This window comes from Ailuropoda melanoleuca, chromosome 19 (genome assembly GCF_002007445.2).
Source record: "Ailuropoda melanoleuca isolate Jingjing chromosome 19, ASM200744v2, whole genome shotgun sequence".
In the NCBI taxonomy this organism is placed as follows: domain Eukaryota; kingdom Metazoa; phylum Chordata; class Mammalia; order Carnivora; family Ursidae; genus Ailuropoda; species Ailuropoda melanoleuca.
Window position 1 is genome coordinate 4,889,892 of NC_048236.1, and position 23,229 is coordinate 4,913,120.

Genomic DNA, 23,229 nt, shown 5'->3' on the forward strand with positions numbered 1-23,229 from the left:
GGAAGCCCCTGCCAGAGTCAGAGTCCATTCTTTCCCTCTGCCACCCACGCACGTTAGCTGTCCTTTCGAAACAGGGCCCGTGAGACAGGACAACAATGCCGATTACACAAGAGGCAGGCTGAAAAGTCTGTCCTCAGGTCACCGCAGCCAGCACGCTGTATCACAAAGGATGGGTCCGTTTGGGTCCAGACTGCTGTACAGGGGCAAGGCAGGGGCTCAAAACAAAAAAACAAAAACATACGGGGGCACCTGGGTGGTGCAGTCGTTAAGCGTCTGCCTTCGGCTCAGGGCGTGATCCCAGCACTATGGGATCGAGCCCCACATCAGGCTCCTCTGCTATGAGCCTGCTTCTTCCCCTCCCACTCCCCCTGCTTGTGTTTCCTCTCTCGCTGGCTGTCTCTCTCTGTCAAATAAATAAATAAAATCTTTAAAAAAAAAAAAATACGCCAGAGGCTTCTCTCTCCCCTCTTAGGTGTGCCCCTCCCCTGTGCTCCTATGTATACAGTATCCACCTCCGTCTCTCGCTTCACCTGACCTGTGCTATCATTATCAAACCCCAGGAAACATTAAGCTTCATGAGGGCTCGCACCTCATTCATTTTTGTACCCTCAGTCGCCAAGAGCAATGTTTGGGACATGGTAGATATTCAATAATTGTTTAAAAGTTGACAGCTGGATTGAGTAGACTGATGAATGATGTAGGAAAGGTGTTAGTGTTCGAAGCAGATGGCCAAGAAAGAATTCTTGAGACGTCTTTGGTGCAAAAAGGTGGTTTTATGAAAGCATGGGGGCAGGACCCGTGGGCCGAAAGAGCTGCACTGGGGTCATGAGGAGTGGCCCATGATATATTTTCAAGTTGGAAGGAGGTTAGGGATAGCATAAGCCTCCCAGGTATTTTGGAAACAAGGATTCCAGGATCCTGAGGGGGTTAGCTATTTTGAAGAAAACATCATTTATTACTGTTTAGTAAACCCTCAGTCATGAAATCCTTCAGATGTATATCAGTGAGTCATATGCTTGGAGGATGATTGCCAACATGTGTCTTGGGGGTGGGGGGTCGAGATAAAGGAAGTTTCCAAAAGAATTTTTATTTGAGTAGATTTATTATAGTATCCTGGGGGTTGGGCTAAGATTGCCTTTTGCCCTTAGCAAAGTATTAATACCTAGGCAGCTGAGTTCCTAGAGGAATGTCACTCTGCTTATTTCAAGGACTTGTCAATGGGCTGTAAGTAGGAAAGAAATTTAAAAGTTTTTCTTCTGCCTTTGTTTCTCAATTAATGCAGTACTCTCTCCTGGCCATCATACTTATGACTCACTGCCCTTCCCTGGGTATGTAGATTGTATATCTTAGGATATATTTTAAGTATATCTTAGGATATAATATCTCTTTTAGGTTCACTAAAAAGGGAATTCTTGATCAGAAAATAATCTCTAAAGATACAAATGTAGTCAAGATCTGAAGGAACACCTGCACCCCAATGTTTATAGCAGCAATGTCCACAATAGCCAAACTATGGAAAGAGCTGAGATGCCCGTCAACAGATGAATGGATAAAGAAGGTGCAGGGTGGGTGTGTGTGTGTGTGTGTGTGTGTGCGCGCGTGTGTAATAGAATATTACTCAGCCATCAGAAAGGATAAATACTTACCACATACATCAACATGGATGGAACTGGAGGGTATTATGCTGAGTGAAATAAGTCAATCAGAGAAGGATAATTATCTTATGGTTTCACTCATATGTGGAATATAAGAAACAGCAAAGAGGATCATAGGGAAGGGAGGGAAAACTGATGGAAAATAATCAGAGAGGGAGGCAAACCATGAGAGAGTCTTGACTACAGGCAACAAACTGAGGGTTGCTGGAGGGGAGGGGAGTGGGGGATGGGGTAACTGGGTGATGGGCATTAAAGAGGGCATGTGATGTGATGAGCACTGGGTGTTATAAGCAACTTACGCATTACTGAACTCTACCTCTGAAACTAATGATGCGCTATATGTTGGCCAAATGAATTTTTTAAAAATGGAAAAAAAATAATCTTCAACTCCAAAAGACTATAGAGCACTGTATGAGACACTTGGGAACAGGATGTTCCCAATATCACAGACTCAATGTATTTGTTCTTAAGGCTTGCTCTGTTCAGCAGGAAACAAAGCCAGAGACAGGGGTTTGAGAATCAGGGCTGGGTACATTATAAATAGATACAATAAAACAAACAAACAAACAAAAACAAACAAACAAAAAAAACCCTGCATCCTATTTAATACACTAGATCTTACACGTAAGACTTTCTTTTTCAAAAAGGTGACCTTGTTGCAGCAATGCTTTCATTATTTCTGGAATTCCCCGAAGTCCAGTCCCAATCTCCAAATGAAGATTATTATTTTGTAGCTATTTTTTACTATGGTGTTTTGTGTATGTTGCTTTTAAATAAAAATTATTTTACTAGGGTTGGTTGCCCCCCTGAATCACCAAGCATGGCTCTAAATTTGTTTCCACAACTTCAAATCCACCCTTTATACCAAGGCTTTGCCAATCACTCAAAACATTGCAAAGAAAGTGCTATCAGTGATACCCAAAGTCCTTTTGAAAGAGTCCTTGATTGCTTAGATATGTAAACTCAGAGAAGTTTCTTTAGCAGAAAGACAACCCCAATGAAGCTGAGAGCCCAGTTATCAACAAGAAGCAGGGCAAGGGCAGGGCTAGGAAACCAAACGTACACTCACTTTCCCCCTTCTTTCTGAATCATGATGACTCCACCCTCCCGACTCCCACATTTAGAGCAAGACTAGGGGTAAGAAGCAGATTTAACGAAAGCTAGTTACCGGTGCCAAATTTTTCACATTGAAGATTCATTCCTCTGAAAATTTTGAAAGAAGCTATTTGAAGTGCTAAACTCTTTTCTTCTATGCTCCTTGCAAAGCCTTGAACTTCATCCACATAGCGATAAATTTAATATGCAATTCTGGTCCAAGCTTTACAACTGGAGAGAATGTAGTGCCAAGAAGGAATATAAACTATTTGAAGGGGAGAATACAATTCTCAAGGAGCAGGCATTGAAATCACAGTACCTTCCCATGAAATAATTTGGCTCTGGGCTTTGAGGAGTCAAAACTAGACTGATAAGTTAGAAGCTCAAACTTAAATACATGTATCCTCAAATGGCTTGTATGTGTTTGTTTTCTCACCAATTAAATATTAGAATAAAAATCAGATTTAAGAGTCAAGCTGAAGGTCTTGTTATGTGACCAGGTGCTTTTCTAAATACACGTAGCCCACATGTGCAGTGGAATGTGTTGTTAACTGTGATTTCCATGTTACCTGTTTTCTTTTTTTTTTTTTTAATTTATTTATTTGACAGAGATAGAGACAGCTAGCGAGAGAGGGAACACAAGCAGGGGGAGGGGGAGAGGAAGAAGCGCTCATAGCAGAGGAGCCTTGATGTGGGGCTCGATCCCATAACGCCGGGATCACGCCCTGAGCCGAAGGCAGACGCTTAACCCCTGTGCCACCCAGGCGCCCCGTCCTGTTTTCCTTGAAGATATGTTAAAACCATTCTTCCAAACAATATGAATTATAGCAGAAAGATGTGTATGCATTATTCTAAAAATATATAATCTACTAATTTTGGCGATTTTTTTTCTATTCATAGTGGAATTTAAGACATCTGCAAAATATACCCTTCATGACTCCTGACCAGCCTCCTTATATGTTTAAAGACAATTGTTAAAGTTCTCGTAAAAATATGAGCAAAGTTTGAAGAGAGAATTCAGAAAATGTTGTTCTTGCATTATACCAATGCATAATTAGGTTACTACAAAAGAAACAGAGTATCAAGACCACCAAGAATAAATACAATAGCCATGACTGAGTATTAATTTTTAATTTGAGCTTCCTGGAAGCTAAACAAACAAACAAACAAACATGTAAGTTACATAATCTTCCTAGTGAGAAAAATACCAGCTCCCCAAAGTAAAGTTTTCTCGATACTATGTTCTCAAAGCAACATAACACATGAACCTTATTTGGGGAGCCCTGAACAACATCCTAGAACAAACACAAAGAGTTTTCATGTGGCAAAGGCTGACATTAAGCTTTCTTGAAACCCACAGCTAGCCTATCAAAGCACAACTTCGTCAGGATTCTACAAAGAGTGGCTAAATCCAGCGTTTCTTCCTACCTCCACAGCACATGGGCCATCTGGGCACATGTCTTTAGAAGAGCTCTTTCCTTCCTGGAACCAGAGACAGACAGTCACAGGCTGGGTGGTGGGGAGGGGAACGAAAAAGAACGAGGAAGGGAACCAATGTTGCCCAAGAAGACCTACCATTGTGCCACCTCTCTTACCCATTTCAACTCATTTCATCACACAACAAACCTACAAAGAAGGTATGGTTAATCCCATTTTATGAAAGAGAGAACAGAGATTCAGAGAAGTTAAGTTGGCCGAGATCACCAAACTAGTATGCATTAGAGGCAGGATCTGGACCCAGGAGCTTCTAGATCCAAAGTCCTTCCGCAGGACCCTTCTGTCTCTCTGTAAGTGCCCACAATATATCCAGGACTGCGGGAGAGCTTACAGGGTGCAGAAGAAACATGAGCTTGCTCTACTGCCCTCGAGACACTTGAAATCATCCAGCTGGGACGTAAGACCAGGGCATCATACAAGGTAGTGTATTCTATGCATAAATAATACACTAAATGACCTGGAGTTAGTAATAGCCGCAAATATGGGGGGAAAGTGTAGGCTCTGAACAAAGTATGAGATATGGTATTTCAACATGTTTGATGAAAAATCTTACCCATGTCATGTATCTGATCAATGGGTCTCCACCTCAAAACACAGATGGAAGATTATGGTGTTTACAGTTAAAACAATGGTTATGCTGTATAAGAAAACATCCCCAGCAAAAAATATTACCAAAATATCATCGGAAACTGATCAAACTTTAAAAAAAAAAAAACAACTACACAGGTTCTGTTTCTACACAGCCATTCTTCTTTTTTTTTTTTTTTTTTAAGATTTTATTTATTTATTCGACAGAGATAGAGACAGCCAGCGAGAGAGGGAACACAAGCAGGGGGAGTGGGAGAGGAAGAAGCAGGCTCCCAGTGGAGGAGCCTGATGTGGGGCTCGATCCCATAATGCCAGGATCACGCCCTGAGCCAAAGGCAGACGCTTAACGACTGTGCCACCCAGGTGCCCCAGCCATTCTTCTTAAAAGGCAGGAGAGTACGGTTGAACACTACGTGCAAAATTATCAATGGGTAGATAATTATCAATGAGTAGATAACAGTGAAGCATGAGCAGCACACTAATAATCCCACTCTCATACAGCAAATGTCACATAATATTAATGCGATCGGCTCTCAGCTCAGCCATATCACACTGATCTCATCCATGGAGCTAAATGTCAGACCTGCTGTGAAGCATACCTTGGTGTTGCTTTAAAGTTCGTATACAAACTCTCTGACTTTCTCTGGTTGGCTCTGGACAGGTCCAGAATTTCAGACCACTGACCTAAGAACAGAATCAAAGAAGTCCAGAAAGGTAGGCTGAAGCCAACGCCATTTTTAGCTGGTGGGCGCAAGGAAAAATAATAGTAAAGTTCCTCCCCGCCCCTTCCCTAGGGCTCCAACTCTGAAACTGCCTCTTAAAAACAGAAAGTTCTTAGGCGACACGACTCAACAGTGATCCTTAAATGTATACATCCTTTTAAATTTGAAGTAACTGAAAATTATCCATTACGACTATGGCCACTGTGATGGTTGCGCCTTTTGTGCACTTTTCAGGCGCTCCTGGCCTGGGAAGAAAGTAGAGAATGAAACCCAGCTTGTCCTCCTCCTGTCAAGCCACCCACAGCTGCTCAGGGCTTCAGGGGTGGCCCTTCAGCTCAGGGAAAAGGGCACCATTTTTTTCAAATTCATCCATCTTGGCTCAGACAGTATGTCCTACAGTTGCTTCTGCCCATGGGGACACCTTCTCATAATTCACAGGGTCATTGTAGAAGCTAGCAGCTCTGATGGAAACCATCCGAAATGGTTTCCAAGTACCTTCATTTTTCCAAGAAGGGAAAAAAGCCTCCTGTCCCTCTTTAATATTATCTTTGACTAATTGGAACATGGCAGCCGTTTTCCCCCAGGTGCCATCAAGAATATATGCTTACCTGCTCTTTGGCACAGAAACCAAATACTCTCAACTCTGTACGCATCAGGCTTAATTCTTTCCACTGCCTCAATTATTATCAGGTAGTTAAGTGGGGCATTTAGAGTGACTTGTCAGACGCTCGAGCCCCAGGGGGTCACTCAGTGCTGTGGAGAAGCAAGACAGTAAATATGCCTCTGGAATATTTCAGTCCCTTTAAGAAAGGTTAAGGTTCCAGGGAATGTCCTACAGCAGCTTTCAAATCTGCCCCACGCTGGGCCTCTCATCTGGCAGGTGCCCCCAAGTGATTAGCGGTGACTAATTATGGTTCCCAGTCATTGGCCAGAGAAAAGACAAATGGGAATAACTTAGTGAGTACAATGATACCCACTGTCTTTTTTACAATTTAGACCTTCTTTAAAGCAACAAAGCTATTTGTAAATGTCACTTTCACCTATCAAGGATGAACAGCACAAGAAAAACAGTGAAAACTCGCAAGTATTCCTTGATTATGTGGTATCTAATTTAATTGTTAACTGATGTAGTTTTTAAAACAAATGCTTGGTTATCATTTTCCCACCCTCAGGTCATCACAGTCCACTTCATTTTTTATTTTTTTAACCTTTCTTCAGCGACACTTAAACCACAGTAAATCATCTTCTTGTTTATCCTTTGTTACACATTTACAACTGGATTGATTTGGACCCAATGTGTTTATGCTTAGCTTGAGTCTTGCTATTGAACTACCTGAATTCTCTGCCTTACATTCCTTTACTTGAATGTTCATGCTGGTGGATGGCCAAATTTATTTCTAGAACCTGTTTTCCATGGTAGAGTTTAGAGATGGTGAAGTACAGTGGGTAATGAACTAGAATTAAACGTCCAGAGGACTTGTACTTACTGTATCAACCTAGATAGACTAAGTCACACTCCTAAGAACAAACCCCCAAATCCCAGGGGTTTAAAGCAACAAAGGCTTTTTTTTTTTTTTCTTGTCATGTTACATGTTCCTCATGGGCTGGCCAGGACTCTGCTCTGTGTCATCACTCTCCTCACCCCACAACCTGAACTGCCTGGGCAGGCACCACCTGGCACAATGCCAGTTGCCCCAGCAGTGTAAAGGAACATTCTGCAGGGTCAAACATTCGTAATTAAATACTTGACCTGGAAGTGCCAGGTCTCTTCTGCTTACACACTGGGCAGAACAAGCCAGAGGGATCCAGGGAACACAATTCTGATATATGGTCAGGAGGTAGAAAAGCAGAAAGACACCACCCTTATTGGGTTCTCATGACAATTAAAGGCTTTAATGGTTATAAAGCATTTGGAAGAGTGCCTGGCACCTTGCTATATGCTATATAAGTATTCGCTGCTATTATTGCTAATTATCATTATTATTATTAAACTGAATAAATTCATAATTTTTGGAGGCCATTATTAAGTCAGGCTTCTCCTTATTGAATTGCATTTGGCTAAATGTTTCATGGTGGTTGTTTCCCTGTTCTCCTTTAGCTACTAGTGAATGCCAATATCCCATGGAGCAAACCCTTACCTATCTTCAGAACAGACGCAGGGCAGCCCCCAGGATATCCCTCCGGCCTTACCTGTCTCAAGATGAGCTTCTGTAGCCCAGCTGGATCCAGAAAGGCAAACCCGGGGGAACATGCCAAAGGGAAATGAACCCTAGTAACTTTTAGGTGTTGCATGCTGCGAAGATCCCAGTTCTAAATGTGCTTCATACAAAAATATTTATGTTTCAAGCTGTAGCATGCAAACAGCAATCTGCATTTATTGGTTGCAGATGCCAATTTCCTCCAGCTCCGGTTCTCTTCTGTGTTATATAAACAAATCTCAACCATCTGGACCACAACAAGCCACTCTGAAGTATGTGCTCACTCCTTGCAAAAAGCATCAAATCAAAATATAATCTCACAGAATTCTGCCTAACAGAAAATTGGAGTGAACAATTTTCACAAAGCTGTTTTTAAAATGTTCTTTAGGTGTCAGAATAGGATAAATAGGATAGCAGAAAGGAACTTCTCAGAGTATTTATTACTTTGGTAAACAGAAACAAGCATAATAAGATCATATCCTATGGTGTTACCTATATTAACAGTCCAATATAGAGGCTTCCAAATTAGTTCAAAAAGGAAAAGGGCTCAGAAAAATTGTCTCAGACAGGTGGAAAGACAGAGAGGAGATTGGTACAAGACTCATTCAGGATAGTCAGAGAGCAAAAGCTTTAATTCCTACCCAGCTAAAGAAGTTAAAATGTATGCTTTATAGTAACTGCAAGAAACAATCTAAACTATAGTCCATCAATACCAAGAAACAATGAACCGGAAGTAGACTGCGCCAAGAAAGAAAGGACTCTGCCTAAACAAGTTCCGTAGGTTGCCACCTACCCACCTGGACCTCTGAAATGAATACTAAGCATCATTTCTAACGTCTTATCTCCCTGATATAACTCTAGGATGCTAAGTGCATCTTCTTCCCAAGGCCAAATATCTTAGAACATCACCATGGCCGGCTTTGTCCATGGGCAAATGCAGGAGTGCTAGAAATGCTTCTCGTTCTTTTTCCCTCTACCTAAAAATATCTCTTCACCAACTTAGCACAGAGCCTAAAATGTCCACCCTTTGAGAAAGACAATGATCATAAGCCTTTGTGATTTAGATGCATGACCTTTGAACATTGTGGAAAGAATTTCCTGAGAGATTGGCATACAAAACAAGTGAGTTTTGTTAAGATAGTGAAAAACAACGGAGGTAAATAGAAGACTATAAAGGTCTGGAACTTAAAGAAAAAGATGTGGCAGGGAAAATGAGGGGCCCCAAGGCTCCCCAAAACCATTTTTTCTAGTGTCCCGTGATCATGCCTCCTTGCTACTGTCAACTCATTTGGTATCTTATCATCTTGCTTTGTCATCCTTAACCACGTATATAGAGTTAGTATATGTAGTTGAATCAAAATTGAATCTAGATCAGATTATTTGATATCCTATAGACTTTCCTCAAATGAGGGCTATAAAATCATACCAAGGTAGAAGAATTTCCATCTGATTTAATAAGTCCAAGTATGCAGACATTGGCCAATTATAAAATTCATCTCCTTGGCTATAACAATGTGGTCTAAATAATTTGAAACTGGCTCCATTGAACTACATCTTGTTGATTTCAACTCAATATTTTATTGAGGTCATTTTAAAGCCAAATACTTTTGGTCAAGCTGCAATGTACCAACTTTGTACACAAATTAAATGACAGTATTTTGTAATCCATGTTTCAATCACAGATCAGAGTATCAGAACAGATGCGGGAACTCTCCCCAAGCTTCTGTCTTACTAGATAACCAAACCTGGTTCAGTAGATCGTCATGCTTGAGCAGAGCTCCAGAATGGGATAAGGTTTTACTGTTTCAGTCCACCAGGAAGTATTTAATCAGGAAAGAATCAAAATCCTCTTTTGCCCTCTAAGGAAAATCCTTCTAATTGTTGATTAATTTAGATAAACAGATGACAAAATGAGAAAACGGAGAATCTTGTTTCATAGTTTATGTCAGATAGATTTCACGACAGGGGGGTGGAATTACTGGCTCTGAGTAAATTATAATCTGTGTTATAAACTGGTTATAATCCAAGAGCAAAATTCCCAGTTTCTTTCAAAGAGATCATGTGCCATTTTCTTACTTCAAATAGTCAAGGGATCACAACATTGGAGGTTCTAATCATATCTAAGGCCTTGGATTTCAAGCTATTTTTAGCCTATCATTTTAAAGTTCAACTCCAAAGTAGTATCAATATTAAACTATCTTGATAATTCCTAATCCTCCAGGCTATCCGAATTGCTTACAAAACCAATAAAATCCAGGTTAAAAAAAAAAAAAAGACTTCTCCAGTAATTGTTTTCAGGCAAAGGATTTTGGAGTTCAGCAATTGGCAAAATCAGCCCAAGTTTGTGAAATGGCAATCATAAATCCTACTCTTACATCTCATACCAAAGCATTTACTATAGTTTAGGAAAAAAGGCCCTTCCCCCCAAGAAAAGTTGCCTATGTTTTATAATATACTATAATAGTGGATGTTTGCAATTAGAAATCCACAGGGAAGGTTTGATCAATTCAGAAATCCCACTAAAAAGGTCAGAGAAATCTAAAATGAACTTTAAAAAGATCTCCAAGCAGAATATTTAACTCTGATTTCCAAGAATACTTACATTGAAACAAGTTTGTTTCTTAAAATGAGAAGCTTCATTTTCTGGAAAATACTTGTACACAGACCACCTCATTCCCCAGTCATTTCAAATCAACCACTTTTACTCAACTTCTTACCACACACTTAACAATTCCACCCTATGTGGTGTCACTGAGCAAAGCAGGACTCAGATGACCAGCCAACTTACCTTTCTAATAACGCCTGTGGGACTCAGATCACAGCTATGTTAGGAATACTCATCAGACTGCAGGATGGGTAGGGGTGCAAGAGAGCTTGTACCATTCTGAGAAAGGCAAATCATGGTTTTGGCAGAATAGGAAAAAATAAAACGTTTTTTTAACAACATCTGCTTCCTAGCCCAAGCTGTATCTCCTGCAATCGTTAGTCCTAACACCACTTGCTCTGTTAGATAGGCCTGTGAGTCTCCGAGGATGGGATTCATTCAACATCTACAATCTTGTCACAATTAGTTGATAACAAAATAGGCTTCTCTCCTCCTGCTAAGCATGACAAGAATAGAGCCAACCACACATTTTCCAAAACTTCAAAACATCAATCACAAATATGCCATAGAAATATTTTGGGATAATGTCACGTCTCCCCATGATTCCAAAGCAGAAAAGGCTCATTACCTTGCTCTCTTCTCCTTCAAACACTGACTGGTGAACGTTGCATGCAAACAATGAGTTGGGGAGGTCATTGAAGTCAGTGATTGCTTGAAAGGCTTCCTCTGCAAAACACCGAGTGACAGCCCAGTCTCTGTCTATGCAGCAGAGCAAGAAAAGTCCTCCATCCTCTGGGATGTGCCCCTGCTGCCCCAGGCTCCTCATTCCAATGAAGTAGGATTCTCCCCTCATTCCTGAGGACACAAAGACGGAGATGTGTTAGAGTAGACATTGATTCCTTCACACTTGGTTCTAAGGCCACAGTTCTAGAGTGTGGGGCAGAGCAGGGGAGTGTGATGAGAAGCAGGGACTATGAGAAGGGGGAAGACCCAGAAAGTTCACATTACCCTCTTGATCTCTGAGTCACTATTTCCCATCCAGCTCTGCCTCCAGGCAACAATCCAGCCAGCTCTACGGTCAAAAAAACCTACTTATCCAAGATATGAATTGGAGGCTGGGGCTCTAGCCCAGCTGCCCAGCGTTTACTAGATGTAGGACCTGGGAAAATTATGTAAACTCTCTGAGCCTTTACTTCCTTATGAAAATCAAATAGACTCAGGAAGTGCTTGGACAAGTTAGGTGATGAATTATAGAATGCCACCACCGCTGCCACCAACACTACTAATGCCTGTCTCTTATTGAGTTCCAGGGACTGTTCTAAATGATTGACATGCATCAACTGACTACTAAATCTCCACAATAATTTATGAGATTGGTACCAATGTTATTCCCATTTTACAGATGGAAAAACTGAAGAACAAAGCAAGGAAGCAACTTTTACTATGTCAGTGATAAAATGGCAGGACTAGAATTCAAACCCAGGGAATCTGGCACCAGAGCTCACTTTCCTGTACCATAGAAATGAAACAGGTCAAAATTAGTGCAAGTCTGTATTTAAGGAAGTACAATCTACTTTATCACCACCTGAATCCTGATTGTGGTAACTCTAATAGTGAATGGTTTATCCATAATGAACACACACACACACACACACACACACACACACACACACACACACCCCTACCTTCTGCCTGGGATTATTAAGCAATTGGTGAATCCTGGATTTTAAAAATAAGTACTATTTTGGTTAAGCCACAGTATATAGATCTCCTTTCCTCATAGCCCGCATTATAAAACTTTCTAGTATTCATTTTATCTAGCTGTGTTGAATCATTCTATTATTTCCTCACTTCAGCATTTCAAATTCTACGCAACTGCAGCCCGTTGGAGAGTTTTATTATTTTTTGAAATAATTTGTCCACGATGGTATACAGGTAAGATCGACGGATACCTCTAATGTGGCTGCTGGGTCACCTTCAGCAAGCTCCCTTTCCCCAGTCCCAGCATTGCAGAGTATAGGACAAATGCATTGGTGCCACAGAGTCTCTCTCTGCCCTCATGACATTTGTTAGATACAAATTCTGACCCCAAGACAAGTATGGGTTCCCTTGTATATCTCTCTTGAATTCTGAATATATCATTCAGGTGATGAGGTTATATTTTTCTGTTTCTATTTTTCCTAGAAACAAAGCCCAATGAAAAGCATCACTTTGGGGCACCTGAGTGGCTCAGTCGTTAAGCATCTGCCTTTGGCTCAGGGCGTGATCCCGGCATTCTGGGATCGAGCCCCACATCAGGCCTCCACTGGAAGCCTGGCTTCTTCCTCTCCCCCTCCCCCTGCTTGTGTTCCCTCTCTCACTGGCTGTCTCTCGCTCTGTCAAATAAATAAATAAAATCTTTAAAAAAAAAAAAAGAAAAGAAAAGCATCACTTGATGGCAATATAAATAATGCATTACAGCATTACGTCTAAAATCTTGGGCTTGGTTGGAACAGGAGCCAGAAATTTAAAAATTTAAGGCAATAACTCTAAAAGCATATGATTGCAATTGGGGTAAACAAAAATGTTATTCCATTCCTGAATTTTAAAGTTCTTAAAACTCCAATTAATATATTTTCTATGTTTAAATCAACAAAGTATTTATTTTAAATAGAAATACAGTACAGTTTTCAAGCTTTGCTTTATTCCATAATTAATCCAAAATATATGAATATTTGTACTTACAAAAATTTGAATGCAATACTTAAATGTATTTGTTTTCCTTCAAATTCATATTTATACCATTGCTTCAAATATTTACTGTAATATGCATAATAACCATCATTTATTATTAGAGTACTAATTACTTTAATAGTAAGAATAATCACTAAGAGCATTAAAACGGTATTATTTTCATCAGTGGATTACAGGAAACCTCTTAATAATGAAGTCAGAATCATCCAGTAGCATGAAGTATAGCTATTCTGTGTCAATACTGATTTTATTTTTAATCCTGTACTTCTTATTTAAAAATTTTAAATTAAACAAAACTGATCCCAAAATGTTCCTAAATGTTTTCTGAGAATGTCTCAATGACTCTTTTTCCAAAAGAAATAAAAATCCATTGCTGAACAAATTAATTAAATAGACGGAATATTAAGCCTTACCCACGGCTCGTTTTAATCTACTCAAATAGCCTTAACTTTGTTCTAAGCTGTAACAATACGATTATCTTCAAGAGACTTTATTTTAAGCTCATTACTTTCAGTAAAGATTTAAAAGGTGAATGCATTTTTGGCAAACAACCTATTCTATTTATATGGAGAAATATTTTACAAGTCAGAGCTTTGAACAAAGGAACCCAATTTCTCTTTCCAGTCCCATTACTGAGTCAGCTCGCAATCTGGAGAAGTCAATGGATCATTCGATGACTCAGTTTATCTTTATAACAGGAGAACAAAAACATCTCTCTGCCTCCCTTCCTCTGCAGAGGAGGGGGGGGGGCAATGAAAGAGAAACAGAAGAACTGATCAAAATCAGCAGCAACCACTCCATAAAAGGATAAGTAATATGAAATACTGTAAAAACACGACATTATGATAATCTTAGGGCAAGACTATTATGCTTTGGTATTACCACTAACCTTTAGCAAATGCAAGCAAACAGAAAGAAAGGGAAGCTCTGAAGACCAAAAGAACTCCTAAAAAGAAATGTGAAGGTCCTAGATAGCTCAAAAGAGCTAGTTTATCTTTTTAAATTCATTTCAGAACTCTGAACTACTGTAAAACAACTTCGAAGCAACAGTTGCCTACACAGCATAAGAAGCTTTACATGTATCATCCTTATTTCTAAATCTGAGGTTGGTCCTCCAAAAGAGAGGAGCTGCCTTCAGCTCCAGAGACACCTCTTGTGGGGGGGTTTCCCAACCTCCCCCATGGCCCGTGAACACGGCCTCCTTCCTCTGCACGCCCTGGGCTCCCTGCACCGCCTTCTCCCATGGATCACCCTGCACTGCGCTTACTGCTTTACTGGTCTGCATCTCAAACCAGACTAGGTGTCTCATGAGAAGACAGACTGACCTGTCTTCACTGGTGTATCTTCAGCCTGGTTCATATAGAAAGGCCTCAAAATAATGTTTGATGGAATTAATGAATTATAAGAAAAGCGGTCATGTTCAAAAAATAACAGACAAGCAAATGAGTTACAGTGATCAACTTAAAATATGTACACGAATAGAATTTACTTCAAATGTATCCACTAATACTAAAAACAACCTGCTCACTTCAATGTTAGGGTTAGATTTATAAAATGGAATTTTTTTTTTTAGATTTTATTTATTTATTTGAGAGAGAGTGAGCAAGCACAAGAGGGAGGAGGAGGGTCAGAGGGAGAAGCAGACTCCCTGCCAAGTGGGGAGCCTGACACAGGGCTCGATCCTGGGTCTCCAGGATCGTGACCTGAGCTGAAGGCAGATGCTTAACCAACTGAGCCATCAAGGTGCCCCTAACATGGAATTTTATAAATGGAAGATAGCAAGAACCACTCAAAGGATTCCTCTAGCTAAAAAGAAAAATCTGCAGTGTATAATTAAAAAACATAAATCTTATTTTAATTATACAAGTTCACTGAAGAAAAAAACTGAAAAATTCAGAAAGGTATTTTAAAAAGAAAATAAAAGCAAGACATAATCCTACTCTCTAGCGAAAATTGTACTAACGGTTTGGTATATTTGGTTCTAGTGCTTTTTCACATGTATAATTTCTGAACAGAATTGGGATCCTGCCGTTTCGTATCCCCCTTCTTTCTCGAAACACTGATATAATCAAGAGCAGTTCCCTGTACCATTATAAATTCTATGAAAACACTGATTTTAATAGACACATAGTATCCCAGTGTATGGATCTGTCATTATTTATTTAACCATTCTTCTGTTATTTGACATTTAGAAAGCATAAATTTCCATTATCATGTGCATCTCGTAAAGGAAAACCACTATCCACTATTAAAATATGAAGGGTCCTGGGGCACCTGGGTGGCTCAGTCAGTTAAGCATCTGCCTTCAGCTCAGGTCATGATCTCAGGGTCCTGGGATCGAGCCCCGCATCTGGCTCCCTGCTCAGTGGGAGGCCTGCTTCTCCCTCTGCCTGCTGCTCCCCCTGCTTGTGCTCTCTCTCTCTCTGTCAAACAAATAAATAAAATCTTAGAAAAATATATATATATATATTCCCCCCCCCCCGGAAGAACCTCAAAACTTCTTCACATGCAGAGAAGACACATTTTATGACATGCTGGAAGGGGCCCCAGGGGTAGTATACTTCGGTTCCACTCCTTCTCAATGCTACATGCCTTCTGGACTGTGGTTTTCACATCAGCAAAATGAAGAAAGAACGTGACTTTGTCTATCTTGTGGTCTACCATGAATGTCAAATGAGATGAAGCACATGAATGTCTTTTGAAGCCTCCAAAATAATATCTGAATTAAAGCTATTTATTACTCCTTCTCAGCTCATCCAGAGCAAGGCAACAGCAGAGGAACCTGGCCCTATGGAGGTAGTCGCCACCCACTACTGTTAAGTGTGTGGACACGTCAATGTCCATGAGGGTTAAGTCCATATCATTCAAATGAGAAACGAATAGAGATGCTACCCCAATATTTGGTAAGAGTGTGGCTGGTGACTCCAGTAGGAGGGAATGATGACTGTAACACAAAAGGGAGCAATTGAAATAGAAAACAAACAATCCCGTCCCTCCCAAACACCCAAGCATTATAACACAATGCTGGTTATAATCCTACAAAGTTAGTAGCAATGAGAATATAAATGCTTGAATTTGACTCATTGTAATGAAGGAGGAAGCTTGAAGACAGGAAGATTTTCAACTATTTCACTATTTTTGTTATAATGTGAAAATGATTTTATCCGAGATCCTCAGGTAACCTTGTAGCACTTACTAATTAAACATTAAAAGGCTTGAAATGAAGACAGAACAGCTCCTACTATGAAGACCAGTCACCTGAAACTTAAAGATGCCTATTCAGTATCAAAGAATTAGCAAATGAATAAATGTTTGTTGCACAAATAAGGGAATAAATTCTCCCTCAATAAACAAGAATAATGTATTGCTGGGTTTCTACACAAAGAATTAAGCTTTCCAAAACCCCTACTTTTCATTCCCTGCAAATATTTACTTGGTACACTTAAACCCAGGAGAAGGGACTTCCTAGAGGCATCTGATTCTGTTGGATATCATTATTGTCACAGTATTATCAATATGCATGAGATTCAGACTTCTGAATTCAGAATTCTAAAAAAATTCCACCTTTCTGGGAATAGGGTATATCTCATGTAAATGGAGAACCATGCATTTGCTCATAGGATTTCTGGTCTAGAGAGTCTTACATAAGTCTTGGGGTGCCTGGGTGGCGCACTCAGTTAAGCGGCTGCCTTTGTTTAGGCTCATGAGCTAGCAGGATGTCAGACTCCCTGCTCCGCGGGGAGCCTGCTCTCCCTCTCCCTCTGCCCCTCCTCTTGATTGTGCGAGCTCTCTCTCTCTCTAATAAATAAATAAAATCTTTAGAAAAAAGTCTTACGTAAGTCTGGATATAAAAGAAGGGGTAATTACAAATAATCCCACGAGAACAGCAGAGAGCCATGGGAAAAAAAATGGAAAAAAAAACCCAAAAACAAAAACAGATTGTAAACCTCCACAGAGATGCTCATATTCATACTAGCTTCACGATCAAATAAAATCAGTGTTTAACAGTGTGAAGTGTGTCCTATAAAAAAAACGCTAACCACCACCTTGGAAGGGCTAAGGTGGTAATAATCTCATCTTGAGTCCCCCCAACATGGAGAGACCATCATGGCCAATTCTCAGTACCAGTCACTACAGAAAAACTAGAAGTCTTTCTAAGGATGTTATTCAGGCTTATCCAGGGGCCAAAAGTCATGTCATCTGAAAAACAGGGGCATGGGAAGACATAGCCTAGGAAAGCAGTCTTGAGTGAAGCCATAGTTGCCTTCAATTTTTGAAAGAGGAAACAGAATTTTTGTGTATGGTGCTAAGAGAGAAGTCAAACAAGGAGAAAGAATTCAATTTAATGAAAGGTGCCATGGATCTTTCCACAATTCAGGTTGAAACAGAAACGTCCTGCCTCGTGTGTTGGTGAGCAACTTGTATGGGCGACAGCCAATGAGTAAACTTCACGAAGCAGGTGATAAACATCCGGCAGGATGTCCCAGACCGAATCCAAGGACCAGGGGGCTGGCTGGCTGGCATTTCTGTGATGGTCTCTTCTCACCTGGAGATTTTTATCTTTCCATGATTAGAAGAAAATACACAAAAGAGGTAACTATATCCCTGCGTTTAAAGATGCTCAAGAAAGGGAAATCCAAAACCTTTAAGAAAAGGTTTCTCCAGTGTTGAAACCTTTAATTGGATACTCACATCTGCCTATATTTTTCATTTTCCAGGGTACGCAAACCAGAAAGAAAGAATTTTTTAAGGAGTAAATAATGATCCACAAAGGGGGAACAATGAGCTAGACATTAAAAAAAAAAAAAAAGCAACTTACATTGGGTTTATTTTTCCTTAGACAAAAGAATGTTAAAGATTTAACTTGTCTGCTTTTTAAATGAAGAACAGGAATGTAAGACTTTTTGCAATAAGAGCAATAAACAGAAAAGAATGCTTCAATTCCATGTTATGGCCAGCTGAGCAGAATAAATAAGGAAAGAGGATAGCTGGAAATGATTAATGAATAATTCACTTTGACTTTAAGTTCAATTTTGATTGAAAAACAAGTCAAGGGATTATGGGAGGTTTGTTGGCTTGAAGGAACTTAAATATGACAACGCCAAATTGACTAGTAAAGATAACAACTAAGAATGCAACGTTGCATTAATGGAGAAGAAATGTCTACAGCTATTTTTTTTAAGTTGAATATAAAGTTAAATGAATTCAGTTCAATGTTTTAAAGAAGAGAAAACTCAACTTAAAGTTTTACAGTGTTTAAAATCCCTTCGGCTCTAAAATTGACTCTTTAATGACAGCTGGCAGGAAACAAGCTTATTAGAAGAAAACTTTTATATGCACAACAATGATAATTTAAAATTAAATCATATCCTCAGCTATCATTTTTGGTCTGGCCTAATGGGTAAGGTCTTTTTGATGCCCTTTTGGTATTTTAATATCTAGACTCTGTTCGGGATATACCAGGCCTTTTGCTCATTTTTGTCCATCTTAAAGGGAGGCTGAAGTATAATATTAGTAACAACAAACCATCCCAGCCATCCTGACATACAAAGGAGAGACATGATATTCTTAGGCTCTGCTCCATAGAAACCCATTAGAGCTCTCTCTGAAATATAATGGGACCTACTTAATTCAGCAGCAGAATTTTCACACCTGCTGAGTTGCATGAACTTCGTGCTATTCTTGATACCATTTGGGATCCGTCCTGAAAGAATCAGGAACATGCAGTTTTCCACTCACGGTTTTCAAAGGAAATTATCCACACTCCTCAGTCATGGCTCCCTTTAGGACTCCTTCTGGCACCACGGTTCTACCTTAAACTCCCCCAGGAAAATAATTCAATTAATTCAGTTCCCCAAGGAAGCAGCTTCTTATGAAGCTTGATAACTGGAGAGGAGGCGGAGTTGTTTCCATCATCTCCTTTCGTACTAGATTCTTTAGGAATGGTGGGTCTACCAACTTGACCAGAATAACATGCATGCAGGTGTTTAATGCCCATGGTCTCCCAGGAAGATGTGCACATCCTGAATATTCTTCCAATGGACTAAATAAAAAGGGAAAGAAGAATCTCAGATTTCCTCAGGGTCAGATGGAACAAGCAGATAGGGCATTTGTGTTCCACTCCCACAGCACTAACTGACATCATCAAGAAAATGTGTTTCAAATAGGCTTGTTGCAAGAGAAGAGTCAAGTAGAGAACACGCCATCTTTTTGAAAAGTTGGAGGATTGAGGAGGTTGCTCTTAACGGCGGGAAAATCTATTTCTACAAAGAATGACCTACAATGAACCACAGATTTATTAAAGAAAATAAGCAATATTAGAACATACCACCCAAAAGAGGAGAGCTCTGGTCATTGTGTTAGTCAAGGTCCCAGTAGGAAACGGATGGCATGCTCAAATTGGCTCATTTGAAAAGAGTTTAATAAAGCAGCTGTTTGCAGAAGTGTGGGTAAGGGATAAGGAAACCACAAAAGATATTTCAAAACCCTGGGTTAGCACTATCTCTAGACCTCAAGAGGTGGGAGGAGGGGAGGAGTTTTCAGAATGGGGACACACCAGGGGCTTCAAGCAGACAGCCCCCTGACAGATCTTTGGTTGAGGGGATATAGCGAATCCACGGAGGCACCACGAAGAGGGAACCAGAGGGATAAATATCCCCATCTTGCTCTCTTTCTGTGACCTGCTGTCACCTTCCATTGGCCAAACCCAACTGCAAACCAGAAGGCAAGGGAACCACAATGTGGAGTATATGGCTCAGCCCCTGGGAGCCCAGTACACAACAGGAAGCAATGGAGAGAGAGGTTCCTGGGATCAAGTGAAGAGATCAAGCACAGTCTTAATAACTGGGAAGTAATCTAAACATTTCATAGGTTAACTTCAATAGAACTTGATTTAAGCATTTAAACCTGAGTCATTTGTAAATGACAGCTCGAATCAGCCTATATAACGTGGCCACAGATTCACCATTCTTATTGTGTTTTTCTGTTTTTTGTTTTAAGAACAGGAAGAAAGAAAGGGGAATGAGCAACATTGTGTGTGCACCATTGTGGGACTATGTATTCTCCAGCCCCGCGTGGAGGCAGGAGACCATCCTTTCATTATTGCTGTCAGAAGAAGCTTAAAGAAAGCCCCAAGCCTTTGGATGAGCCTAGCAATTATATGCAAAATAACTTTCACAGGAGGATAACACTTCAAAAGTGAGCAGCAAAGCAGGTGAAGGTTGCTATGGTAGCTAAAGTCAGATTTATCCTGTCATCTTTCACCTTCTGCTTTCAGAGCACTGGGGAGAAACACAGTGAAAAGGATCTAGAGCAGAGAGGGAGAGAAGGGGCACTCCACCTCTGAGAAACTCCAGCCAAGGAGGGTCAGAGTTGTTCAGACCTTCTAAGTAAGAAAGAAAATCCAGACTGGAAGGCTGCTCCGAGGGGGTGGGAGAGGGATACAGAGCAGCTCAGAACTCATTAGGAGGCCAAGGAGGCAGGTAGCAGGCTCTCTGATAAGATTAGCAAAGGACTAGCAGCTTGATTGTAAGCTCTTTTTAATGCAAGAGGGCAAAGAATAAGGGAGAGAGACAAATACCCTTATTTCAGTGCATACAATATGCTTTTTTCCCTCAGAAACAGCTGAATGTCGGTGTCATTTCCACATTAAAAATCTTCCGTGTAACTCCCTAAAATCTATCAAATTCAATAAAAGATGTTCTTCCGCCCAGCAAACTAGGACCCCCATAAGAAGATGACAGTCTTCCTGTCCAAACGTATCTACTCTCTCACTGGTGTGGAGAAGGAAAGTCCTAGTTGGCACGAAGTTCAAACTCCATCAGTAATGACAACATCAAACAATTATTTTTTTTTAAAGATTTTATTTATTTATTCGACAGAGATAGAGACAGCCAGCGAGAGAGGGAGCACAAGCAGGGGGAGTGGGAGAGGAAGAAGCAGGCTCACAGCGGAGGAGCCTGATGTGGGGCTCGATCCCATAACGCCGGGATCACGCCCTGAGCCGAAGGCAGATGCTTAACCGCTGTGCCACCGAGGCGCCCCAACATCAAACAATTATTGACCGCTCCTTTTGTATGACATTGACAGACGGCTGGGTGGCCCTGACCAACTTCCTTGAGCTCTCCTCACTTCTCAGCTTAGCTCCTGCCAGCCCCCAGCCCCACCTAGCAACACGCCACTCATCCTGAAGCAATTTCTGGAGCGGCTGCCTTCAGACCCCACTCTGAGCCCCACTGCGTGAGATGAGATCATCCCTGACTGACCCCATTGTCCAGTGTTTGTCCCACCTCTCGAGACACTTACTTTGTTTTGCTGCTCTCTGTGCTTTTCTTATTCGTACTCCCCCTCACCCCCCACCCCAGTGTTGAGGGCTGGGTTTTCCCCACCTGGAGAACCCCAGTAGCTGCTGAACAGGACCCCATCCTTGGAAGTTCGCCTTTCTTGAGTTGAATGGAGTTCAAGTTCTGAATGTGATTCTCAGCTTCCCAACATAGTAGCTGTTGGACCTTGGAAAGTTACTTAATTTCTCTGTGTTCAGTTTCCTTACCCATAAAGAACATTAAAAAGAAAACTACGGGTCCAAACTGGCATCCCTTAGGCCAAGGCTAAGTCATCAAACTCAGGCTTAATACCTAAGCTAATTGTAGTTTCAACCTCCCCCACAAATGAGGTCTTAACCAGTCAGTCAAGAATTTTCTGATCAGCACCAATGGTAAGCTATCACAGGGGCCCTCTCCATCCCTCCCAAAGGAAGATATGGCCATCCACTCAATAAGACCCTCCGGCCTTCCAGGAAGGGGCAGGTGATCTTGCCTGAAACAATCCTTTCTTTCCTGTGGCTAACAACTTTCTTGTCCCACCCTCCTTCCATTTTGTGCAATTCTTTGGAGCTCCTCTCTACTTGTTAGATGGGATGCTGCCCAATTCATGAATCGCTTAATGAAGCCAGTTAGATCTTCAAATTTACTTAGTTGAATTTTTCGTCTTTAACAGTAGGGAACAGAAGGGTATCTGTTAGAGTGCTGGCATGAGGATTTCATAACTAACACAAATAATGCACTTAGAACAAGGACTAGCACACCCTGTGAGTGCTCAATAAAAGTTAACAATTTGTGGTATTGGCCATCTTAGTCCCCAACAGAGCAATTCCTTAACTGTCTCTCACATGACATCTTCTTCTCATTGCCGGAATCATCAGTCTATTTACACAGAAAGGCACAGAGTACAGAGGAAGGTAAAGTGTGGGCTTTGGAGTTGGTCTGTCAGGTCTGAATCCTGACACTGCTACTTTCTAGCTGTGTGACCTTGGACATGTTACTGAACATCTCCAGGCAGTGTATGCTGTAGGGGGACCATAAGGGCACCAGCTTCATAGGGTTATTATATGGATTAAATACACCCTTCCTCCATTCCCAAATACCCAAATTTTTGGTGAGTATTCTATTTTTCATGTCTTTAGAAGAAGTTGTGCTTCTGTGGTAAGAAATGCAAGAACTCAGAAGTCACACAGTCCCAGACTCCACCCATTGCTGACTGGTGGTGGTGGCTGGGCTCTGGGCTCTAGGTCCAAATCCTCCTTCCATATCCATTTTACTTAGTGATTTTAGGCAAGTTAGTTTCACTCACGAAGCCTCAGTTTCCAGAGCTATAAATCAGGACAATAGTTGTGTGTGTGTTGTTTTTTTTTCCATTATAGTAAGTGCACTCCATAATCCCCATCCCCTATTTCGCCCCCCCCCACCTCCTCTCTCGTAGGCATCAGTTTTTTCTCACTAGTTAAGAGCCTCTTTCTTGGTTTGTCTCTCTGTCTTTGGGGCAGGGGAGGGGGGCGAGAAGGCTATTAAGAGGTTCAAGTGAGATCACCCTGGTCAAGAATTTAGGCCAGAGGCAGCAGCTACAATCACCCAGGAAACGCCAGCCTTCGCTATGACCACGGGCCTGCGCTGGTTAATCGCATGGTTGGTTACACCTTCAAGTACTTACCTTTCTCAGGTAATTGCTGACTTTCCAAGGAAGGCATGTTTTGTGTTAGGTCCAGGGTTTGACATAACTTTAAGTGCAAGAATGAGGACTATGCTGGAGTTTCTCAGCCTGTGTATTTAGCTTGCTAAAACATGTTCCCTGCTTCAGACTTA

The 23,229-nt window shown here is 41.0% G+C and overlaps 1 protein-coding gene across 1 annotated transcript in view; it reads right to left on the reverse strand.

Annotated features, from left to right (window-relative positions):
• Window positions 1-11,215, reverse strand: part of RCAN2 (regulator of calcineurin 2) — a 218,642-nt gene extending 207,427 nt beyond the window's left edge. The window contains exon 1 of the mRNA XM_034647998.1: window positions 10,989-11,215. Within this exon, the coding sequence (XP_034503889.1) occupies window positions 10,989-11,213 (225 nt within the window). The 5' untranslated portion in view covers window positions 11,214-11,215. The remainder of the gene's footprint in view (window positions 1-10,988) is intronic.
• Between the last annotated feature and the right edge of the window lie 12,014 nt (window positions 11,216-23,229).